The sequence below is a fragment of the Choristoneura fumiferana genome, chromosome 9 (genome assembly GCF_025370935.1).
Source record: "Choristoneura fumiferana chromosome 9, NRCan_CFum_1, whole genome shotgun sequence".
Lineage (NCBI taxonomy): Eukaryota > Metazoa > Arthropoda > Insecta > Lepidoptera > Tortricidae > Choristoneura > Choristoneura fumiferana.
In genome coordinates, this window is record NC_133480.1 from 9,694,581 (window position 1) to 9,713,860 (window position 19,280).

Consider the following 19,280-nt stretch of genomic DNA (forward strand, 5'->3'; position numbering starts at 1 on the left):
TTATTATAATAAGTTTTGCGTTCACTATGTAAGCGACTAACTATATTGTGTTCTTTATTTATATTTTTAATGGTATAGAATGTACCTACTAGTGTAGGGATGCATATTGCATAATAATGGAAACATTAGAACTACTAATTATGTGCATGAGTAATCGGAAGAATTTATTTTTAAAATATGTTTTTGTATTGCTTTGTACAGCATTGTACCGGGGCCTCCGCCACATAGGTTAAGTGATGAGCATTTAATGATATCAATAATCAATAATTATTTATAAAATTGTTCAGCTGATTGAACAAACATAGAACACTTACGAAATCAAGTTATGTAATACGTGGCCATACCGCATCGGTTTACTTGTTAGTTTGTAGCATAATGTAGTCGAAAAGAAGCGCCGCGCAGAACAAAGAGATGGTGATTGTATCATAATGCATTTGTAACAATTGATTTGATTAGCGGCTTTTACAAGTTGTGTAATTTGATTGTATGTACATTATACAATTTAAAATTGTTGTTGTTGAAATAAAACATGGTACATAGATAATTTTTTTTTATTTACTGCCACTCAGTCACGGGAGAGTAAAAAGTCCATTGGTTATGTCTTCGGATGCTGTGTGCGCAAAACCTCTCGGAATGCCGCCGTGCTCGGCATAGAGATGGGTAAATCCGGATCTGAGGTTCAAGAGTGATTCTTAAGAGTCCACCCACGCCAAACGGCGCGAGCGGTTTTGTACCTCACCCCCGCGACCCCTCTGAGATAGATCGCGTGCAACCGCGATTTGTTCGTAGGCGTTATCTGACAGCGACGCGTTTTCGCGCGCAGCGCGGCGAAATACGGTACCGCTAAAGTTTTTCATAAATGTCAAAACGATCGTTTGTTATGGAGTTTGTATTGAATACGTCATATACTGACTGCTATGACAAGGCTATGACGTTACAATTTCCCACGTTCAAACTGATTCAATTTTATGCACTTAGGTAATTCGTTTTTATTAACTTGAAAATCGCCAAAATTACGAAAAATGTGAAAATTCGGTTATTATGAGTATTTTCAAAGCTGCATTCCAATACAATACAATGACTCTTTATTGTACTCCGGTCTGAGTGGAGAGCCTTGGGAGAGGCCTATTATGTCCAGCAGTGGACGTCTTTCGGGTGACACAATACTAAAGTTCACCTAACTTTTATTTTCTTAGGTACACTTTAATTTAACTATGGCCTATGAAATACACCTACATTTCTAAAAGTGTATTAGTAATTTCTTGCTAGAGAAATACCTATATCAAAATATTAAAAATTAAGCAAGATATATTTCTCAAAATGTAGACAAAACTGAAGATAACTTATAATACCTATACTCATTTAGGTAGGTATACACTAAAATATGGATCCATTTGCAGATAGGTATCGATTTTTTATTTGAAAACCAAAAACCTCATTTGCTTCGTACAGTCGGATAAAACATTCAAAGGACATAACATTGCCTGGCGGGCAATTTTTTCAATCACAAGTGGACATTATTTTGAGTAAAATTACCCACGTTTATAATTTTATAAAGCACTTACGTTTACAAACTTAAATTTTAATAAACACAAAATAAACATTGTACTTTGCTCTGATAACTGTTATTTTTATATGTTTTATGTACAATAGAGAGTTATAAACCCTTTATTGAACAAAAAATACTCATTCGTGACAATCGATTTTATAAGAAAATGGCCCTAAGGCAAAGTTGACGGTTTTTTGCCCAAAATTCAGAACCAACATAAAAAATACAACCGAATTGATAACCTCCTCCTTTTTTCTGAAGTCAGTTAAGCTCAGGCTTCTAATAGACTCTCGTTAATAATCCCCTTTTTACAGCCCTTAATGCACAATGTACTTTTGTGTCAATATTAGTTCCAATTCCAAATATTACCCGCTATGATCCTGTTACAACAAGGCCATAGTCGGTAGGAAAATACAAACTGAAATATAGATGCACAGAAAAACCAGAAAAAGAGACCAGCGTCCTCAGCATGACAGAGGTGTCAACTTCTAGATTTTTTCTCGCCTGCTTGCCTAAATATCAAAATTTTCCAGGCGTTACTCCAAACAGGGGACAGGGGGTCCTGTCAAAAATCAGCAATTTGTATTCAATCAGTGTTCTATCAATGTCGTATGTATACAAACACCTCTATATTATGTTTGAGTTTTCTAATAATTTTATCATATTTATGAGTTAAACGCTAATAACCAATAACAAATTTTAACAACAACAGTTTGTATATGACACTAAAAACACCGATTGAATACAGAACTAGGCCACGTATGTCCCTTATTTTTAATAGGAAGTACCACCTACAAAACTTTGATATTTCGGCAAGTAGTAGGTCAATGTATGGTTAATTCTTAGAAAAAAAGTTAGAGGTGTCACTACTTCAAAACCAAATAAAATAAATGTGTCTTTTTATTTGGTCTTTTTTTTAAATTTATATGATTTTTGAGTGGCGATGTAAATCTATATAAAGAACAACTTTAAAATTTGAAACAAATCGCTTGATTACATACTGATAATAAATACATTAAAAAAACAAAAGTCAAGAACTGACACAAGTAGGATATTCATACTCAACATAAATATTCTTGGAGATACGAGTACTCGCAGAAAAAACTGTGCCCATTTGATAAAAGGGACGGCTTACTAGAAAAACCAAACTATGAACTGTTACCTAACGACTAAATGCAATCACTTTGTCTGAATTAATAAATTATTTACTATTTTAATTGTACTTTAGATTTATAAAACTGGAGTTCCAAGAGTGGAGAAATTACGTATAAAGAAAGAAAGAAGGATATTTTATTAACACTAATACAAAAAGCACAAAGTGCAGTATTTGAACCTGTAAGTGAGAACTTTTTCTACTATTATAACGCATGCGGGCAATGTTGTCTAAATAACTTTGCCCGTTATAAAATTCAATCAATAAGTTACTTTGCCCAACGATTAATAAAGTAAATATTTGTTTTATATAAGTCATGTTATTTAGTGGGTGTCTCAAAATAATGTAGGTACTTACTGTACTAAAATAGTGCTTGTGTAGTGTAGATGTATCATCATCTGGTTCAGAGACCTCAGTGCGTTTTTTTACTGTAGAACATGTTAATCCAGGGTATTTATTACCTGTATGGCAAATTTCATGCAAATCCGTTCAGTAGTTTCTACGTGAAAGAGTAACAAACATCCATCCATCGCCATACTTAAAAAAAATGTTTAGATTTTTTTTGTATTTTGATTACTTATGTTTTAGAACATTTTTTGCTGTGGTTTACGAGTTATTTACGAAAAACTAAATGGGACTTTTACACAAACTCCTCCCCACCCGTTAGCTCTACCCCACCCATCAGTACCTACTTTTAGTATGTGGTCTTAAACACCATCCCCTACAACTATGCCAAAATTGACTTATACGCGAGATTTCCCCGGAGAGGCAGTTTTTGGTCTTCGTTGGGTAGGCTATATACTCGTATCAGACACGTATTAAGTTTGAACACATGTCCTATATTCCTACTATGGTAGTTATCAGTTTATAAGTAATAGACAAATATGGAGCCAATAAAACTATTTAGACTACTAACCAATTTTTCTGTACTTACCTAATTCTTGTAATAAACAACACACTTACTTTACAACTTCTGACATCTTCTGACATGTTGTCTGTCATTGTACGAGTATGAGGGCTTCTTGTTTTTTTTGTGCGTTATTTAATTTATTTCTCGGTGTTGACTATCCTAAAACACCTTAAATACCCAAAATACAGTGATAACGTAATTTAATAATAATTTCCTTACTCATAGATTGAGTGTTATGAAAGAAGTGTAAATGTAAAAGTTTTTTTTCGTAAATGAATTTTGTGGAGAAAAGCGACGCAGGTCAATCAGGCAGAGCACCTAAGCGCTCACTGTTTCTCTGCGTTGAAGTGACAGAGAAGCAATATGTCGTCGGCGTGGCGTAAGTCTTTGCTCATCAAAAATTTGGAAATAAAATAAATGCAAAGAAATTACGATTTAGATTTAAGAAATAACACGACAGATATTATTATTACGTTTGTTTGTAAATCAGACTTAGTAATTTGATTATAGTGTCTTTATAAATAACGGAGTATTTTTGGTTTCTAAATCAAAGTAAGAGCTCACTTTGGCAATAAAATCTATCGAGCCAAATTAGTTTAATCGTGTTTTGAAAGCAACGACTAACTCAGGAATACGATCAAGATTATCGTAATATTTTTTTTATTGCCACGAAGTACACCAATTTTATACCACGTCTGTTTAAAAATAGCAGTGACTGGCGTAGGTCGCCTCTTAAATACTTCCCAAAGTTACTATTCCACGCGGACGAAGTCGCGAGCAAAAGCTAGTCATTTTACAAAATAAATAAAAAGCAATTAACAATTAAAGAACAAAGAAGTATGATCGTTTATCCGTATTGTCATCGTTTTTTAAAAGCGTCTTTCAATGAAAAAACAGTCAAGATTGTTTATATACTTACCTATTTTCTAAAGCAAAAATCGCAATATACCCTATTACATATTATTAATTTGAAGAACCGTTTGAAAAAATATTGTAACTATCGGTTTAGTTTAAGTAGTTTATAACTTTTAAAGCTATTTATAAGTATTTTGAAAAAAAGTGAACTGATTTCGTTCTTCTCTTTATTATTATTATGAGAATATAGTTACAGCGGTTGAAAGTTGAAATGCTATATAGGAGAGTGCCATGTTAATCAATTCAAAAACCTCTTTTTTTGAAGACGGTTTAAACTGCTTGACAACTAAGTAAGTATCGCACTCAATTAGTTAGCGACCCGGAAAACCATGTTCGAAAACAACTAGTTCTGTGAATCTACAATCTGACTCAACATTTGTTTATGTATAAACCGAAACAAATAACATTGAAGGAGGATGATCCCATACGGATCGTCTAACCATAATATAATATAATGTGTGTGAGTGTATCTACTCCGACGCGTATGTCACAAATCACTTCTGGTGCTGTCACGCATGTCAATGGGACTGTAACTATACTCCATTGAAACTATCACATTACGTCACTTGCTATGTACTCAATTAGTGCAAGTTCTTTAAAACGCTAACTCAGTTGCTAGCGAGTTATTTAGACCGTACCTACGTGAGAAGCCTTATTAGAGGAAAAGTATGTAACATGGAGTTTTTATAGGGCGACAGGACAATTACCCGCGCTAAATAACATTATTTATAAAAAAATAAAACTTCTAGTTTATACGAGAAATATCTATAAAATTACGAATTTTACTATACGCGTAGACAGTATGACAACTTTATTATGGATTTCCCGTGAGACGCAATTAAAATAAACGCTAGGTTGTTTCAAAATAATCGTATTCAATTAATCCGTCTACTTACTGTAGAAACAAAAAGTGGCGGTAAGATTTATGTTTGATTAATCATCATCTGTATCTGTAAATTAATTATGTCACTAAATGAATGATTCATCGACCAACTGACTGATATAAAAAGGTTGCACTAAGAATGGATTTTATTTTAATTACCGCGGGATTCTTTACCTTTTTATTTTTGGACTGAATGCCAAACGAGCAAGTGGGTCTCCTGGTGGTAAGAGGTCATCATCGCCCATAAACATCTGCAACACCAGGGGTATTGCAGATGCGTTGCCAATCTAGAGGCCTAAGATGGGATACCTCAAGTGCCAATAATTGGATTTTTGATTAGTAAAGGTTCCTAATACTTTTTTTTATACTCCGACTCTTATATTATAATAATATGGTGTAATTTTCTCGCGACGCAACTTGGATCGTGTCGCAATGCATTGGTGCGTGTTGGAAGTTCTCCTGTGTTAGTTGCTATCAACTACTTAAATGTAAGCAAATCATTAATCTTATATATATAAAAGAAGAAACTGACTGACTGACTTATAGATCAACTCACAGCCCAAACCGCTGGGTCTAGAAACTTGAAATTTGGAATATATGTTCCTTAATAAGTATAGACGTGCACTAAGAAAGGATTTTTCGAAATTCCCACGGGATAGGGAATAAATAGGATTTATATTTTCACTTGAAAATGGTCCTATTTCCGTAAGTATAATTATTAGAAGCTTCAAATTTGGCATGCACGTAAGTAATACTAACAGCTAAAAACACTTTTCAGTATTTTACGAAATTCCTACGGGATAGTAAATAAATGGGATTTGTATTTTCACTTTTAGTTAATGACCCTATTTCCATAACTATAATTATTAGAGACTTCAAATTTGGTGAACAAGTTAGTACCTAATACTAACAGCTAAAAACAATTTTCAGGATTTATCAAAATTCCTACGGGATAGGGAATAAAATGGGATTTATATTTTCGCTTCAAAGTGGCCCTAACTCCGTAATTATAATGATTAGGAACTTCAAATTTGGCATGCAAGTAGGTAATACTAACAGCTAAAAACGGTTTTTCAGGATTTTCCGAAATTCCCACGGGATAGTGAATAAATGGGATTTGTATTTTCACTTTCAATTATTGACCCTTTTACCGTAACTATAGTTATTAGAGACTTCGAATTTGGCGAGCAAGTAGGTAATACTAACAGCTAAAAACAATTTTCAGGATTTATCAAAATTCCTACGGGATAGGGAATAAAATGGGATTTATGTTTTCGCTTCAAAGTGGCCCTAACTCCGTAATTATAAATATTAGAGACTTCAAATTTGGCATGCAGGTAGATAATACTAATAGGTAAAAACCTTTTCAAAGATTTTCCGAATATCCCACGGGCTAAAACGAATAAAGAGGATTTTATATACCAGAAAACGCATAAGCTAAACCAATAAAACTAGGGACTGGAGATTTGGAAAACTGATGTAAATCTGGTAACAATTATTTAGCAGTGATATCCTGCTCATCCTAGCGAGAATCGTCTCCGTACAAGGGTACTCCTCAAAAGTTGATGGCACACGCAAAAGACTTTACATGATTGTTAAATTTCAATGACAATGCGTTTGCAGCCAGGGTCGCCTGCTGATGACAGAACTCCTCAAGGGCTGTTAGCGTAGATACGAAATTTTACATGTACGTTCAACGAGCTGACACAATTACTTTGCTCACCCGCAACCTTTATGATAGCTACTTTTATGCCCATGCAATGTATGTTCATGCAGTTCCTCCATCTCCACACTGTAAGAACACACACAAATCACACAAATCCATCTATCACCACCGCCACTTTACACTGACGCGTTTCGAACTCAACCAGAGCTCATCTTCAGAGCAACACAACCAAAGAATAGGAAAATATCTCAACTTTGTTTTGTTCTTTGTTTGTTGGGGGTAATCTCTGAAACTATTGAGCTGATTTCAATAATTCTTTTATCAATAGAAAGATACACTATCCCTGATTGACATTAGACTACTTTCCGCGTAGTAAAAATAAGTTTCAATTTTGAGGCAGATTTTCAAAATTATTTCAGTAATAGAAAGCTACAATGTGTCTCTAATCGACAATTAAGAATGTTAAAATAGATCATAACAGTAATTCATGTCCCGCCGCAACTTTACAATTTCTCGTGATATAATCCTATATCGTGTATGAAGTCGCGGGCAAAAAAAACGCGTAGTATGTACTTTAACGTTTTCTAAAATTCCAACCCTGAATCAGCGAAGCAGGGTTTCAAAGTTGGTAAGAATCATAATTAATTACAATTACGTATGTAGGTTGATTTTTGTATTACAAAATTTGCACCATCTGTCTAAAAGAAAATCTGTCTGTATTTGTATTTCCATGTAATTATGAGTATTTCCATAAAATTAATCAAAACACGAAAAAAGGATCGCAGAAAGTAAATGTATGTTACTCCAAATTTAACACGAGCGAAGCCGCGGGCAAAAGCTAGTTTTATATACTATATTTGCGAACAAAGCCGTTGCAAAAGCTAGTACTATAATATATAATCAATCAATCACTTACATGGGATTTTTCGTTCAGGCTTTAGCATTCACTGACTACACAGCTCTGGATTAAGCGATTTGAGCGTCATTGCAGTGCAACTGCATGAAGTCGATAAGCAAATGCAAAATTACCTCTCTTTCCTGTGCAGTATAAACATAGGCATAACTTAGTCTGCAAACACAGCTTGTCACGATAAAAATATGTAATAAATAGCCAATTTAATGGGTAAACATATTCCCTATCCCTAATAAATCAACAATAAAAGATCGTGTAGTACAAAAATTATAACATCACCGATTGCGTAACCGTGAAAGTGAATTATTGTAATTCATCAAGTTACATCGAGTGCGAGTGTGGCGCGCATATAAACTAGATAGCGGGTTTACACTTTAAGAACAATTAATGCGTATGAATACAAAAGCCGTCTGTTCGCCCAAACATGTCGTAATACATCCTGTCCTCCCACGGTTGACCGTTTTTGGTCTGATGCGTTTACTTGCAATGTACTTTTACGTGAACGTGCAGAGAAATGTAATGTACCTAATGCTGGTAAAACTGTTGGCTGAAGGAAACGCTAGGTAACAGTACTGCTTCCGGCAATCGACTGTGAGCAATTAACGTACCTACTTAGCGCAAACTTTATGAGTACTTAGTTTAGTTCCGAGTCAACAAACTTGTACTCTTCCTTCCGAGAAGTTTATCTGCACGAGTTATTTCTCTCGTACAGTCACTTGCAATAATTAGGACAAAGCACTCTAATGGCTTAGAAATAAACTTGCTTTATATTTACTACGATTTTGTCTTAGGTACCAGGTAGTGTTGCGGGTGACTGTACACATACTACATCATTCACTATACCCCAGAATAGATAATAGTACTATACCTACTTCAACCTCCCGACGCTAAATTTCTGCTATCGCAATTTGAACCAAACGTCAATCAAGTAAAGTTCAAACATTATGTCATATATATATTACGCCAGGCCCCACGAGGATAAAGATAGTTAAGTACTACTGTAAACATAAAACATTAAATTTATTCCTTTGCAAGAATACATATACGTCCAAGGGCCCATTAATTTGGCTAGGTGATTCAAATCGTAATTAAATTACTAGGAACTCGGAGAGCCATAAAGTGTCCCAACAGCCAGCAAGGTAACAGCGTTATGAAATTAAATTTTATCCTATATCCGGGACACGGACGTGTTCGTCGATGATTTGGAGACACTTCTATCTAGAATGGGGAATGGATGATAATTTTAGGAACGCGTCTAACTTTTTTATCGATAGGAATAACCTTTCTAATGAACAGAAAAAATATCAGATTTTTAAGTAGCATCAATTAATAAAAAAAAAATTAAAGAGTTTTCTTTACCGACAAATTACGATAGTCCGGTCGGTTACGGGTTGTGCCCAGGACAAAAAAGAATTTATCTGTCTTTGTCTCGTTCGTTTTGACAGGTGACACTCTTTACCGGCCCGGATAATACCGAGCCTGTTTTTCATGTACACACCCATAGAAGCTCATGCCAGTTTCTTTTCTTTTTTAATGTTTTTTATTCTGGGCTAAGGAACAACCCATAACCGACCGGACTGTCGTAATTTGGCGGGCAAGAAAACTTTAATTTCTTAAAATTAATTGATGCTACTTATAAAATCTGTTATTTTTTTCTGTTAATTAGGAAGGTTATTACTATCCATAAAAAAAGTTTCAAGCGTTTTTTAAATTTTCATCCATTCCCCATTATGTTATTTTTCGCACCTCATTGACGAGCTTAGCATTTTTTTTATAACTGTAAGCCAGCATGTATTCTTAATGAATATTTAGATAAATAACTGCTGTAAATTAGTTCCCTTGCAGTGATCAACAAAAACAATTACGTACTCGTATAACGTGTCGTCCGAACCACTTTTTTCTGTCAACTAAGAAAGAGTCAAATAAGTCACCACGTCGGGACTGATATTTCCTTTCATAAATAAACCATAATGCAAATGCACGACGAAACCATTTATGTGGATCTTTGTCTAGCTAAATTTTAGCAAGTTACTTTTCAAATTACGACTGACAATTAAATCATCAAATGAAATTAATGTTCTTTTCCGTTGCTTCAGTTAACAGACATCGTGAACGCGATGTCGTCGCGCGGCGAGCTGCCGCTAGAGCTGGCTCTGCGCGGCCGCAGCCCGTCGATCGCGACGACGCTGCTTCAGCACTGCGCGGACGCCGACGCGCGCGGTGCCCGCGGCCGCACGCTGCTGCACCGCGCCATCGACTCGCAGGACTCCTTCTCAGCCAAGTTTCTGGTCGACAACGGGGCTGACTCCAATCTCACTACCAAGTAAACTTAAAGGCACTTTTTATCATTCGGTATCTCAAAAAAATAACTTATTCTGCTATATTACACTGCCACATTTTTGAAACTGCTGTGTCTAATCTTTGAAACAGACTAATGAATGACTAAAACATAAATACCTAGTAGCCATAAATAATCATAGCAATCTGGAGCGTAGTTTAGTATTGATCAACCATAGTCATAATACTAGGTCGGTGTCCTCAGGTAAATATGAAGTGCCCCGAGTGACCAACTACTTCGGCGATAGAACATTAAACAAAAGACTTACCGTATTTGTTTAACAGCTTACCTGATAACATCCGCCTAGAAACTGATAAAAATAATTTTAAAAAGATCCTTAAAAAGTATTTAGTAGAAACTCTTTCATAGTTGTAACAATAATTATAAAAAAATATGTAAGAATAAACTACACATTACATTATTTTATATTTGTATAGAGACTGTATCCTGCAGACAAACTGTGTAAACAGTTTTGCAGGGCTATGTGCAAAAAAACTATGTAAAAATAATGTCAAATAAATACTTTTTCATTCATTCATTCATGTATTTACGCCCTAGTTGTAGGGCTATTCTCAATATTCTTATTGTATTTGTAGAGAGGAGGGTGATACAGCGCTGCACCTTATAGCCGCGTTGACTTCAAGCTCCTGCGATGAGGAAACCATGGACCAAATGGCTGAGATTGTTGAAGTAATGATTGAAAAAGGCGCCGATATCAATCGACAAAACAGAAAGGGTTTGTAAGTATAACTACTTCCTACAACACAAATAAAAACGGAAACTGTGACTATAGTATATTTCTTTGTATTCAAGCACACCTCTCCATCAAGCTGTCATAGCAAGAAATCAAAGGATATTCGACCTCCTACTCAAACAGCCGTCACTGGATACAAACCTGCGGACTCTGTCAGACGAACACCCACCACTCTACTATGCATTGGTCGACGACAGACGCGCCTCCATATCCTCCAGTGAAACATTAGTAATGAACGGTTCCAATCCTTTCGACACGCCCGTAACGAATAAAACCGCCTTCACGGAGGACCCCGTGGAAGGCAAGACTGACAGTATTGTAGAGAGAGGCTTCGCTGCTAAATTGTTGGGCAAAGGATGTCAGGCGAATCCAGTTTATTCTGGCTCTGGCGATAGCTTGCTGCACGTATTGGCCCAAGGATGGTTTGAGGTATGTATGGCAGCTACTACTACGTATCGCGAAACGCGCGCAAGTTTGCAAAAATGCAGTTTTTTGAAAATTGCTGTGCTTATTGGTGGATCTTAGTTGCATAACCACCGAGTGGCTTCTGTAACACCGAGTCATGTTCGGGCAAACTATCTGCTGAAATATTTCTTTGATAAAGTTTTAGAACATAATGGGTGTTTTTAGGATTCAGCAGTATTTCTAACTGCTCATCTGAACGGAGATTTGAATCACACCAACGAAGCTGGTCTGACAGCCTTACATAGTGCCTGCGCCAACGGGCTAGCACGCCTTACCAGTGCGCTTTTAGAGCACGGGGCCCGGCCAAATCTGCAGACCGCTTACGGGGAACACGAAGACACAGTTTACAGGTCAGTTCTGTTGTGGTCCTGTTAAAATAGCCTCTAAATAGTTTCTAAAATTTCTACTAAAACTGACCAAATGGTTTTTTTTTTAGACAAACTCCACTACACTTGGCCGTGTTAAGTAATCATGAAACTGCCGCCCTCGCAATTCTCGAGCATAAAAAACTAATCGAAAAGGGCGAAATGCCAGCCAACGACAAAAGTAACGTCACGTTGCTGCCGAATCTTAACTTGAAGAACTCCGAAGGCGACACACCGGTCAGCCTTGCGTTATCTGAAGGTAAAAATAATTGTCTAATGGAAAAAAAAACATCAGGCACACATAACAGTCAAAACATATCTCAACATGAAAAGGTGCACGAATAATCAGATCTATCTGACTTACGTAAAGTCGGACACACGTAGGAATCCCTTTAATCTTTGTCTCTTACGTAATTGGGCGTTTGCAAAAAAGTGTACTCTTTATTTTTTTTAAATTTTGGAAAAAATATGGTGTTTCCTTCTCAGAATCAAGAGCACAATCGATTCCGATAGTTTAAAAAAATTACCCTAAAAAAAATTTCAGTTTTGCGAAGTTTTTTTTTTCATACACTCAGTGTGGGCTTGACAAAACTGACTCATACATAACATTCACATTTTTTGTATGAAAAAATGGGGACATATTTTTAAACGATCAGAATCAATTATGCTCTTGATTCTGAGTAGGCAAAGCCATACTATTTCCAAAATTTCAAAATAAAGAAAGGGTACACTTTTCTTTGAAAACGCCCAATTAACTGAATCGCATTTAGGAAAAAATATCACTAGATTGTAACAAAGTTGCTCTACAATGACCCTAGAACTATGTACTGTTACAATTATTCTGTGACGCAAATGTCGGCACTGACCCCACAATGAAGTTCATTTCAAACTCGCCGCGCGAAAGGCAAAATACTCCGAAAAAGTATTCTACATTCGAATAATCTCTCTTCTGAACTCACAAATTCAGATAAATGTTTTTAACAGGACATAAGAATCTGGTGGAACCCCTCATTGAAAGTGGCGCGGACCCGAACGTTCGCAACGGCAAAGGATTCACAGTTTTACATCAAGCTATTGTAGAAGAAGATTCTAGAACAGCTATTTATTTACTCGACCACGGAGCCGATATGGATGCTTTGTAAGTTTGTAATGTGTTTTAAGTAAACATATTTATTTTTTGTTATGTTTGCTTTATGTTAGTTGTGGTTTGCTTCCCCGATCTGATAAACTAATTCGAAAACAATTCTGTACTCGTATGTAGTCCGCCAATTTTATTTATGGGTCTTCTAGGACTTTTTCTCTAGAAATTTCATAAAGGTCCAGATAAAGACATATAAGTAGTACCTACGGTATTTGTCAACACCTGAATTTGACATATAAGTATTATGAAAATATAGATTTATCCAATATTTATCGAAGAAAAAAGTTTCTACCTAAACAACGCTTTTCTCCGTATAGTAGGTATGGCGCTACTCGCGTGTGACGTCACACGTTAATATTTCTTTCTTTGTCCAATCTTGAAGTAAAAGATCCCGTTCGATAACATGCATTCTCAAGCTTTGATTTATAAAATAAATCAATATGAATAAAAAACAATAAAAAGTTCTAGACCCTTATCATATTGATGATCAATTCACGTTGCTGAATTATACTTTAAAATAAGAACTATGTTTTTGCCGTTAAAATAATGTCCAATCTTCAATAGTCTGCGCCTCTTATCGCTCACCCCGGCAATGAATATCTCTCACTGAACCTTAAAATATATCTAGGCCATGCTTACATTATTGAAAATAAAAAAATCTGATCATTGACATGACATTATGAATAAGTCTTGGTAAAGAGGTATTTTGTGAGTAGAACGCATCATCGCGTCGGTCTTATATTAAAGTTGAGTTATTCTGGTTGACAAAACTTATTCCGATACAAATGTTTTCATATTCTTAGCGTTTAACGTGTCTGTGTCTATTTAATAGAACGGAAGCTGGTGAGACGCCGCTACAGCTCGCTATTCACTGCCGCCTGGGGCTGGTAGTTGAAGCCCTCTGCGTTAGAGGCGTCGACATGAGTCGTCTGGACGCCAATGGGGTGCCGCCGCTCTGGGCCGCCCTCGACTCCGGACAGGAAGAAGTTGCTAGCGTAATTAGTCTTACCACTACAAATATTGCATTGTAATAGAAAGTCCGTCAAATCACAGGCTATGGTCTCTCCACTGTGGCTAATACTATACATAGCGGCACAAGTTTTGGCCCACTCTACACACAAAATTACCTATTACTGCATACATTTGAGGGCCAGATTTTTTGCCGCTCAGTATATTATGTGACATGGAAGTAAGATACGTCAAACTAATACACCACTGCCATTATAAAAGTTACTAAAAGACCTAAAAAAACGTAGAACTTATTTCATAGTTGTGTTCGCGTTATTTAAATTGATAAATTGGTATCAATAATACCTACCTGATGAGCTCATCTTTATTTTGTATGACTCATAACGAGTCAGTGTTCTCGTCGGAATACTAAGGCCGTTTCAAATAACACCGACCAATATAAGGTACGTGAGGTATTCATATATACATAAAGGTGTCGCTTTCTTTAGATTTTAGTGCGGAATGGCGCTGATGCTGATTGTTGGGGACCTGGCCCCGATGGATGCTTACAGACTTTATTACACAAGTGAGTACTTAACAATTCTTCCTAGTAACTTTGCCATTAGACTAAGATATCTAACTGTTCAGACTGTTCTTATATCACCACAATTCTGTCGCGAAATACAGTTCAAGAGAACGTGAATTCGTGACTTTTGTGGCGTAGTATTTAAGTTACTATAATTATAAAGAATTTACTTGAAATATGTAGTCCGTAATAAGACATTATTCAACTAAAATACACGTTTTATTCAAATACCACGTCCATCCGTTTACGGCGATCATACCTACTAAGGATGTGATGTCGCGTTTGCAGGTGCGTTTTACCAGACTTTGAAATTACTTAGTAAATACGTAAAATGCACGGCCACGATAGACAACGGCGTGTCAATAAGAACTGCTGAGGAATATTTACTGCATTGGATTCCTTGGGTGTTAATAATGTTGGTGATCTGCGTCCTATTAATAATTATCATTGTACGTTATTACCACAATATATATATATAAGCTAATAGCTAAAGCAGTATGGAAGCTACGAACAAATCGATCGAAACGAATACACTCACACAGACGCGTGCTCTATACGTCCCCGAAGGGGGTCTCGCGGTACTGCAGTCGCGGGTGACGGGTCGAGACGAGTATAAGCCGCGTTGCGTTGTTTCAATTGCGTGCGCCCCAGACAATCCGTGATATTAAAAACTATGCCTGGAAAAATATTGTGCAGTGTATAGCTGCTTGAACACGGATCCTTCAAAACCGGGGCTTTCTTTTTTTAAACTCCCCGCTGATGTTGAAAGGTAAAATGATTTGATTTTCTTTTAAATAAAACATTTGGTTGTTTTGGTGATAGGTAGGTATTGCCCACTGACTTGAAGGCCATAAATTGTGTTAAATTGTTTAAAAGACGACTCAGGGTTTATTTGTTTTACGCTGTAAGTGATTCTTTTAATGATAGTTTAAATTAGTTGTAAGAAATATGTACCTAACTATCGTTCTACCAGTTTCTCAGTTGTTGTTTTTTTTATATTATGTTTATTGCATTATGATTTAAAAAGAGGCTATATTTAATAGATTTTAATATCCAACACAATGTCAATGTTATTTTTAGCTATTCGACCGTCCGAAATACAGCGCGTACTAAACCTTTTTATTTTTTTATTTTACAAATAATAAGTGGACAACCCTAACGCTCTATTGGAGCGTAGGTATTTATCTCAAAAAATATGCCTAGCTTCCATACTGCTTAAGCTTATGTATATACTGGGTTATTACCGACTAAATATTTTATGTTATTTCTTTATATTAGATGATATTAGTAACTTACATACTACGGCACACTTTTGCGGCAGTTAATTAATGCCTACTCTAATAGTAGGTATCTCCCCACTCCAGGGCTATAGATGAAAACAAGGAGTCGCTGGCGACTTTCTTGATCCGGTCTGGCTGCGATGTAGAGTCGCCGCGGCGCGCAGGAGCCAGCGGCGAAGGCAGCGAAGTGGCGGCCGAGCGTCAAGCGCCGTTGCATCTTTGCTGCACCTGGGGGCTCACTGACGTCATACAGGTAGCGAAAATACCCCAAAATTTTTCAGTTTCATAAGCGTCAGTTCACACCGAGACACGAAGCAGCACAATTACTAGCACCTACTAAAACTCCAATGTCAAAACGATAATTTTCCACAGACCCTCCTGGAACACGGGGCCAACATAAACTCCAAAGATTCAGAAGGCAAGACTCCGCTTCACATTGCTATAGAGAACCAGCACGCGGCCATCATCTCTCTCCTTCTCTCCCAGCCGGGCATAGACTTGTCGGCAAGAGACAACAAAGGCGTGTCGCCGTTCGCGGCCGCTCTCACGGCGAGGAATAATAAGGCAGCTCAAGCCATACTTGAGAAGAATCCCTCGGCTGCCGAACAGGTACGTAAATTAAAATATTTTGCAAGGCATTGTTTTAGTTTCCTGAAAGCCATTATACATTTTTGGGAAAGTTTTTTTAGTACATACATAACGGGAAGGACTGACAGCAAACAAGAAAAATGTCAATTTGACTGACAGTTGACACTTGCATAATTATGCTCATTTTACATAAAACAAAACACTGTTGGAAATATGACCGAAATATGAAATTGAATATCCAAATATATATATAATATATTGAGGTTCCAATCTGGGTCATGATTTAATTTGTTCGACTGTACTGAAAGACAAAATGAAATTCGTCACCGACATAGCTGGAAAAATATGCAAGTTGAAGTGGCAATGGGCGGGCCACATCGCTCGAAGTACAGATAACCGTTGGGGGGAAAAAGTCCTCGAGTGGCGACCACGAACCGGAAGACGAAGCGTTGGCAGGCCTCCCACCAGGTGGACTGACGACATCGTGAGAGTTGCGGGAAACCGGTGGATGCAAGTGGCGAGTTGTCGTTCATTGTGCCGTTCTAAGGGGGAGGCCTTTGTTCAGCCGTGGACGTCTTCCGGCTAATGATGATGACGATGATGATTACTGAAAGACCACATTTCTGTGTCCACATTCTAATCCTTTTCCAGGCCCCGCTAATTTAGATACGCTATTACAGAATCATAGTTTTATATTGTTTATTTAAGAGGGATTAATTAAAAAACGAATAATATTTTTAACGACTGAATATTTATTTACATTTGCACTTTGCCTATGCCTGGAAAGGGGTTAAATAATCACCAGAGTTGCGTCTAGACGCGAAGTGCCTACAAAGATCAGAAGCTAAATCCTTAAAATTACATCTGTTGTTTATTATAGGTGGACAAAAAGGGTCGAAACTTCCTTCACGTGGCGATACAGAAGTGCGATATGGAGAGCGTGATGTTCCTACTGTCTATCGAGGTGGACGTCAACTCGCGCATCCAGGATGCGACGCTGGCGCCGCCGCTGCACCTGGCGGCCGCTGTGGGAAATGAAGTGCTGCTCAGGAGTCTGCTACTAGCCGGTGCCAGGCCTAATGACAGGGATGCTCACAAGTAAGCTTATTACGAGTTTGATATATATTTTACTGATGCTTCAGCGCATTGCAACGTGAACTTTGCGTGATGATATTTCACGAACGGAAGTTGTATGATGTCAAGACGGTTCCGTGATTTTATAGGGCGCGAGGCGGGTCAGTTTGAGTGCTATTTGTTTTAGATTTCAATAGAGGCCGGCCTCACGCAGCGCTGCATTACATGAAATAAACACGCCGCGCTGGCGCCGGCGCCGTGCCCCGGTGCGAGTTAGCGGAGGCCTTAAGGGGTTTGCTCCTGGTTAGCTCATGAGCAATGTCCCGTTAGATGGCGCTGTTATCAATAGTTCCTTTTTTCAGGTTTTTTTCGTAAATTATGAAGAATTATTTCACCAAAAACTAGTGGCGGGAGTATCTAAGCGTAACCGATTTTTTGACCCCACACTCGAAATGAAATATTTCGCCAAAGCCGCAAACGAGGTGCTTTACTTTGAACGTCAATTGCGGCCGTATACGGACACTAGGAGCTCACGCCACACTCAATAGACAGCGCCAGCTAGCGAAAGTCTATTGCGACACTTAGCTACCCGATCGGGGTACTCCTTCGGTAATATTCACATTTTTTATCGAGTCACGAAATTTGTACCAACTGTACTTTACTCGAAAATTTTACTACGACCTATAAAATTTATAGGTATTTTATTGATAATTAGAAGCAGGGTCTTGGATAACTGTTCGCATATTATAATACGAGCCAAACGCCTTTCAAGTGTTCATAATATGTGTACGATAAATGAGAAATTACCGAGATTCTGACCACGGTTTCTTGTCTTGGTTGATGGTCTTGCTATTATTCAGGTTATATTTATAGTTACTTTTCGTAGTTACTACTCTTGTTAATGTGGGTCATGGTCGTCGGTTGAAAATCGGTAGCAATGTACAGGACGAGTTTCTTGGGAAAATAGTGCGGTGGTTTGTCCTTACCTTCCCGCCGCAGAGCTGGAGTTGGAATTCGTAGTTAGCAATAGAGAGCGCTGCCACCAGAGGGCTCTTAGTCACCTTGTACGACACGCACAGAAATGCACAGGCAATCAAGTTTATCAAGGGCATCCGTAAGGCCAAAGTCCCTTAAGACGCTGTTACACATGCTCTTTAGTAGCAAGAAGCATGCTACTATTGAGCAAATGCTAACTAGTAGCATGTGTGAACAGGACATGCTACTATCGAGTGCTTATTAGTCGCAAGCTCGAGACGGGGTGGAAGGGGAAAGGTAATAAGCAAGTGTGAACGCGTTTGCTTCAGTCCATGAGCATGCTCATAAGCATTTCTTATAAGCATGCTAGTAACGAGCATGTTGTAACAGTGCGTTTAGACATACCTAATTTGTTATGAACAGTGCTTCGGTAAGCTCTTTCTATCAAAAGAGGTAATAAAAAGCATACAGAGTTTACTAAACCTAATTATCATCATCATCATCACTCAATTCTGTGGTAAGACTTTGGTAGAGAATTAGTAATCATAAGCTGAATATCAATTATTAATAAGTTGCTAACCATGAAAAGAGTTGAGAAGAGTTTATCTAGGCTCTGCATCTGGATTTCTCAGTTCGTATATATAATACTAGCTTAATCCCGCGGCTTCGCTCCCGTTGAAGAAAAAAATTCTATTCTGTAGTGTAGGTATTCGAATTAAAAAAACTTCTGGGGCACCTCTGCGATCCTCAAGGAGTATTCCATAATCTCCAATTGTA

General features: G+C 37.4%; 1 protein-coding gene across 2 annotated transcripts in view; it reads left to right on the forward strand.

Moving 5' to 3' along the window:
* LOC141431186 (rabankyrin-5) overlaps positions 1–19,280 on the forward strand; it is a 69,554-nt gene that overhangs the window by 39,764 nt on the left and 10,510 nt on the right. For both annotated transcript variants that reach the window (XM_074092241.1, XM_074092240.1), the window contains 11 exons: positions 10,086–10,312; positions 10,924–11,067; positions 11,141–11,510; positions 11,712–11,896; positions 11,983–12,170; positions 12,896–13,049; positions 13,885–14,047; positions 14,510–14,586; positions 15,951–16,119; positions 16,239–16,475; positions 17,335–17,552. In XM_074092241.1, the coding sequence (XP_073948342.1) occupies positions 10,086–10,312; positions 10,924–11,067; positions 11,141–11,510; positions 11,712–11,896; positions 11,983–12,170; positions 12,896–13,049; positions 13,885–14,047; positions 14,510–14,586; positions 15,951–16,119; positions 16,239–16,475; positions 17,335–17,552 (2,132 nt within the window). The remainder of the gene's footprint in view (positions 1–10,085; positions 10,313–10,923; positions 11,068–11,140; positions 11,511–11,711; positions 11,897–11,982; positions 12,171–12,895; positions 13,050–13,884; positions 14,048–14,509; positions 14,587–15,950; positions 16,120–16,238; positions 16,476–17,334; positions 17,553–19,280) is intronic.